Source organism: Herpailurus yagouaroundi, unplaced genomic scaffold, assembly GCF_014898765.1.
Source record: "Herpailurus yagouaroundi ecotype Mexico unplaced genomic scaffold, PumYag 66185, whole genome shotgun sequence".
In the NCBI taxonomy this organism is placed as follows: domain Eukaryota; kingdom Metazoa; phylum Chordata; class Mammalia; order Carnivora; family Felidae; genus Herpailurus; species Herpailurus yagouaroundi.
The window spans coordinates 1-4,217 of NW_024419218.1; the positions used below are offsets into that span (position 1 = coordinate 1).

The following is a 4,217-nucleotide window of genomic DNA, read 5'->3' on the forward strand; positions in this document are numbered from 1 at the left end:
GTGTCGGTGAAGGAGGAGCCGGAAGCCGAGGTGCGCATGGTGAACGGGAAGCCCAAGAAGGTCCGCAAGCCCCGCACCATCTACTCCAGCTACCAGCTGGCCGCCCTGCAGCGCCGCTTCCAGAAGGCCCAGTATCTGGCGCTGCCCGAACGCGCGGAGCTGGCCGCGCAGTTGGGCCTCACGCAGACACAGGTCAGTGTCGGGCGAGCAAGGACGGGGGAGGGGGGGGAGGGGGGTGCTCGGTGGGGCTCCGCGCAGGACCCCGGGGATGGGGGTGGGTAGGCGCCGCTGAACCTGGCTGGCCTTTGAAATCCCCTGCAGGCCCTCGAAGCCCTGGCCTGTAGATGGAAGGCCACCCCTCCCCCATGCCAAGTCTCAGCTGCTGTCGGAAGTCTCTGCATTAAAACGTGTACAGGCGTGCATATTTGTGAACCTGTGCAACCGTGTGTGTCTGCCACCGGGAGAAGTTTCCTCCCCTTGCTCCAGACTCCCCAGCTCCCACGCAGTGCCTGTCACTCACTTAATAGGAGTCCCTTTCGTGTCTTCCCCCACCCCCAGGCCAGGCATGTGTGTGTAGCAGTGGACGTATATGTGTATATGCGTGAATATTTGCACATGTGCTAACGGGTCTGGGTGCGCGGGGGGCGGGGAGTGGTCGCATAAGGAGGGGGCAGTGTGTTTACAGATGGAGGGACACGTGTACATGACTGTGCACACTGGTGAGTGCACGTACAAAAATGTGCACTTGTCTCAAAACACCCCATTCATGTTCGGCATCTAAATGCTTCACCCCTTCCTCTGCCCCAAAGTCAGGAAGGGAGGTTCCCCACCAAAGGGGGATAGGAACGCAAAGGTGAGCTCCACCCCTACCCCCAGCCTGATCCTAAAGCCCCCAGCAGCCTGTGGCTGCTCAGGGGCGGAGTGGCTGGTGGATGCCTGGCTCCCTACAGGTGTTGACAGGCGGGCCTGGGTTACTGCGGGCGGCTGGCTGCGTGGGGCCCTGTCCGCTGGGAATCTGGGTCACCCAGTGAGGAGCTGATTCATTGTTTGTATCAGTCACGGGGTGGGGAGCAGCAGGGGGAGGGGGAGATACCCCAAGGGAAATTTAGAGAATCATGGCTCACCTGCTCCTGAATCCCCAGGTCACCCCCATTAGCCAGCCCCCGAGGGCTCGTCCACGCTTGAGTGTGTGAACGCGGGCGCTCGTGTTCACGGGGCGTTTATCTGGGTGCATCTGTGCGGGCGCGCGCGCGCGCGCGTGTGTATGTGTGTGTGTGTGTGTGTGTGTATCTTTGTAATCTGGTGTCTGAGTGTGAAGCTGTGAGTGGGTACATTCCTGCACATGGAAATGCTTATGTGGGTGTGGGTTTGTCTCTGGGTACCTGTGTGCCTCTGCTTATGGGTTTCTCATGTGAACAAAATGCCACCAACTGCCCATCGTAACTTATCTGAGCCTCCTGGTGACCCTAGGAAGTAAGGGCTGTCATCCCCATGTTGCAGATGGGGAAGGCAAGAATCAGAAAGGTCCAGGGACTTGCCGAAGGTCACACACTTAATAGGTGGTGGAGAGGAATTTGGACCCATGTGCAGGATGTTCCTAACTGCAGTCCCCACCCCCCCACCGCCGCCCCCCCCCCCCCCGACCGATCGAAAAAAGGTACTGGGCCAGGGAGTCAGGACACCTAGGTTTTGCCAGGGTCTTGTGTAAGGTGGGGTGCTGGACTTGCCTTTTCTAGGCTGGGGCCCTTTGGGGTTTTCACTAAGCATTCTGAGAGGCTAACCAGCTCCCCCTCTTTTTTTTTTTTTTTTTTTTTTTTTTTGCCATTCCCCTCCCATGCAGGTGAAGATTTGGTTCCAGAACCGCCGCTCCAAATTCAAGAAGCTGTATAAGAACGGGGAGGTGCCCCTGGAGCATAGTCCCAACAATAGTGATTCCATGGCCTGCAACTCACCCCCGTCACCTGCCCTCTGGGACACCTCCTCCCACTCCACTCCAGCCCCTGCCCGAAGCCAGCTGCCCCCGCCGCTCCCCTACAGTGCCTCCCCAAGCTATCTGGACGACCCCACCAACTCCTGGTACCACGCACAGAACCTGAGTGGACCCCACTTACAGCAGCAGCCGTCTCAGCCGGCCGCCCTGCATCACGCCTCCCCTGGGCCCCCGCCCAACCCTGGGGCTGTGTACTGAGCACCCCACCTGACCTGAACCTCCCACGAAGGACCCGGGACCAGGCAGAAGGCGCCTCTGTCCTAGCCGACACTCAGGAATCATCGAGGAGCACAGGGGAAAGGGCACCCCTTTCCCCCTTCCCTTGCCCCTTCCTCCAGAGATCCAAGAGCTTCCAGATGAAATTTGCATGGACCAAGGATGTCCCCTGAACCTCCCTCCCCCTTGCCTAGACACCGGGGTACCCCTCCAGACGTTGGGGCGCTCCACTCCAGCTGGGACAGCCGTTCCCCTTCTGCTCCGGGAGCCTGGATTGGCTTTTCATGGCCCGTCACCTTCCAGCTTCTAAAACTTAGTGCTCATTCCGCAGACTGGAGAACTCGGGGACCGGGGACACTGTGCAGCATTTGCAGGTCAGGCCTGGGCTGGGGCACCAGGCACCATGGATCCCGGGACCTGCTAGGCCTGGTTCCTCCTAAGTCACTAAGCCACCTGTGGCTCCCCACTTCCTGAGCAATCCCTTCTGCCAAAAAGACATTGGACATGGTGACCAGGACTCAGGGTGGGGATGTCAACCCCCAGCCCGCACTTCTAGCCCTCGTTTCAGATTTGAGGGTTAAACCAAAGAACCCCCCCCCCCCCCGCCCCAAGTGAGGGTATCTTTTAATATTTGTGGCTTTAGAGGGAAGAGCCCAAGGAGCCGTCTCTCTCCTCTCTCCCCCTCTGGTCAGAGAGGGGTGGTGGGTCTCAGGTGTCTTTCCTAAGGACCCACTTCTTCCGTGTACAGGACTTTGCACAACTTTGGTTTTAAAAGCTGTTGAAAACTAGGAAAACAAAGGGCATTGTTAACAGATAGGACCAATCTCCCCTGCATGGGCACCTCTGCCCTGCCCCACCCCCACCCACCTCTTCCTCTCCTCCAGTAAGTTGGCAGTTTGGGCACCAAGCCCCAAATCTCCAAGGAAACCTGCCAGGCAAGACAGACCCCCCGAAACATCCCCTTTCCGGTGGCTTTGGAAGCAGATTGCTCCCGCAGATGGAGAACGGTGTGTGAGGCGCGCGGAGAGAGAGGGCAGGGTTACGGCTCCGTGCCTTTAGGGGTGAGGGGGTGGCTGTCTGGAGGGCTGGTAGCACTACCCCTCCTTGGCCCAGACGTCCCCCCCAGAGCTAACCTTCCTCCACCCTGATGTGGTCAAACGTCGAAGACAAGGGGAGGTGGAGGACTGTAGCTATATATACAGTATGTATTTTTTTTTTTTTTTTAAGAACAACAGAGAGAAGCAGCCTCCTCCCTACTGTGGTTTCCTATTTATGTGGCCCTTGCCTCCTGGACGTACCTGCCTGTGCGTTGTGAGCAGAGAGAAACAGGGATGTGGGCTCCGGCTGGATTGGGGTTTGGTGGGAGGCACAGGAGCAAGGAGACACTTGGTAGGTCTCAGAGTCCCACCCTAGGGGGACGGGAACGAAGCCAACACCCACTCCCTCCCAGCCTTCTCCCTTCTGCTTTCTTACTGGACCCATCTTTATATATAACGTTAATAAAAAAGAAGAAACTAACCGCTGAGCTCTTTGAACTGGAGGCTGGAGGCAGACAGCTCTTGGGGAGGGTCTGGGAGTTGGGGAAGTTGGCGCAGAGAAGCCTGGGAGCCTCTAGGAGCTCCTGGGGGAGTCAGAGCCCTGAGGACCCACTGCCGGGACTCTGGGCTCAGGAGCTGGGCTGGGCCTGGCCCCTGGTGGCAGGTGTTCCTGACCCTGTGGCGGCCCCCAACTTGGCCGGTCTGGGTGGGTGGGAGGCTCCCAGCTGTGGTCTCCCTGACTCCACTCTGCTTGGCGGCTTGGCGTTCCCTGCCAGCCAGCTGCCTTCCGCCACTGCTGCTGCCGCCGGGTCACCTCGGGGCTGCTCTTTGATCTTGGGCTCACACGCAGACATGCTTGCACACGCGTGTAACCCCCCTGACTCCACGCCCAGGCGCTCCCCAGTCCCTCGTTCTCTGGTCTGTCCCTTCCAGCTTGGGGTGAGGGTGGGGCCTGGGGCAGGGGGGACACCACT

The 4,217-nt window shown here is 59.2% G+C and overlaps 1 protein-coding gene across 1 annotated transcript; it reads left to right on the top strand.

The window, feature by feature from the left end:
* Window positions 1–3: 3 nt before the first annotated feature.
* Window positions 4–3,724, top strand: LOC121024591 (homeobox protein DLX-3; the record flags this gene model as incomplete). The annotated part of the gene is made up of 2 exons (XM_040466798.1): window positions 4–192; window positions 1,841–3,724. Coding segments are annotated over 2 exons (537 nt in total), but the record flags the coding sequence as incomplete, so codon positions are not given.
* Between the last annotated feature and the right edge of the window lie 493 nt (window positions 3,725–4,217).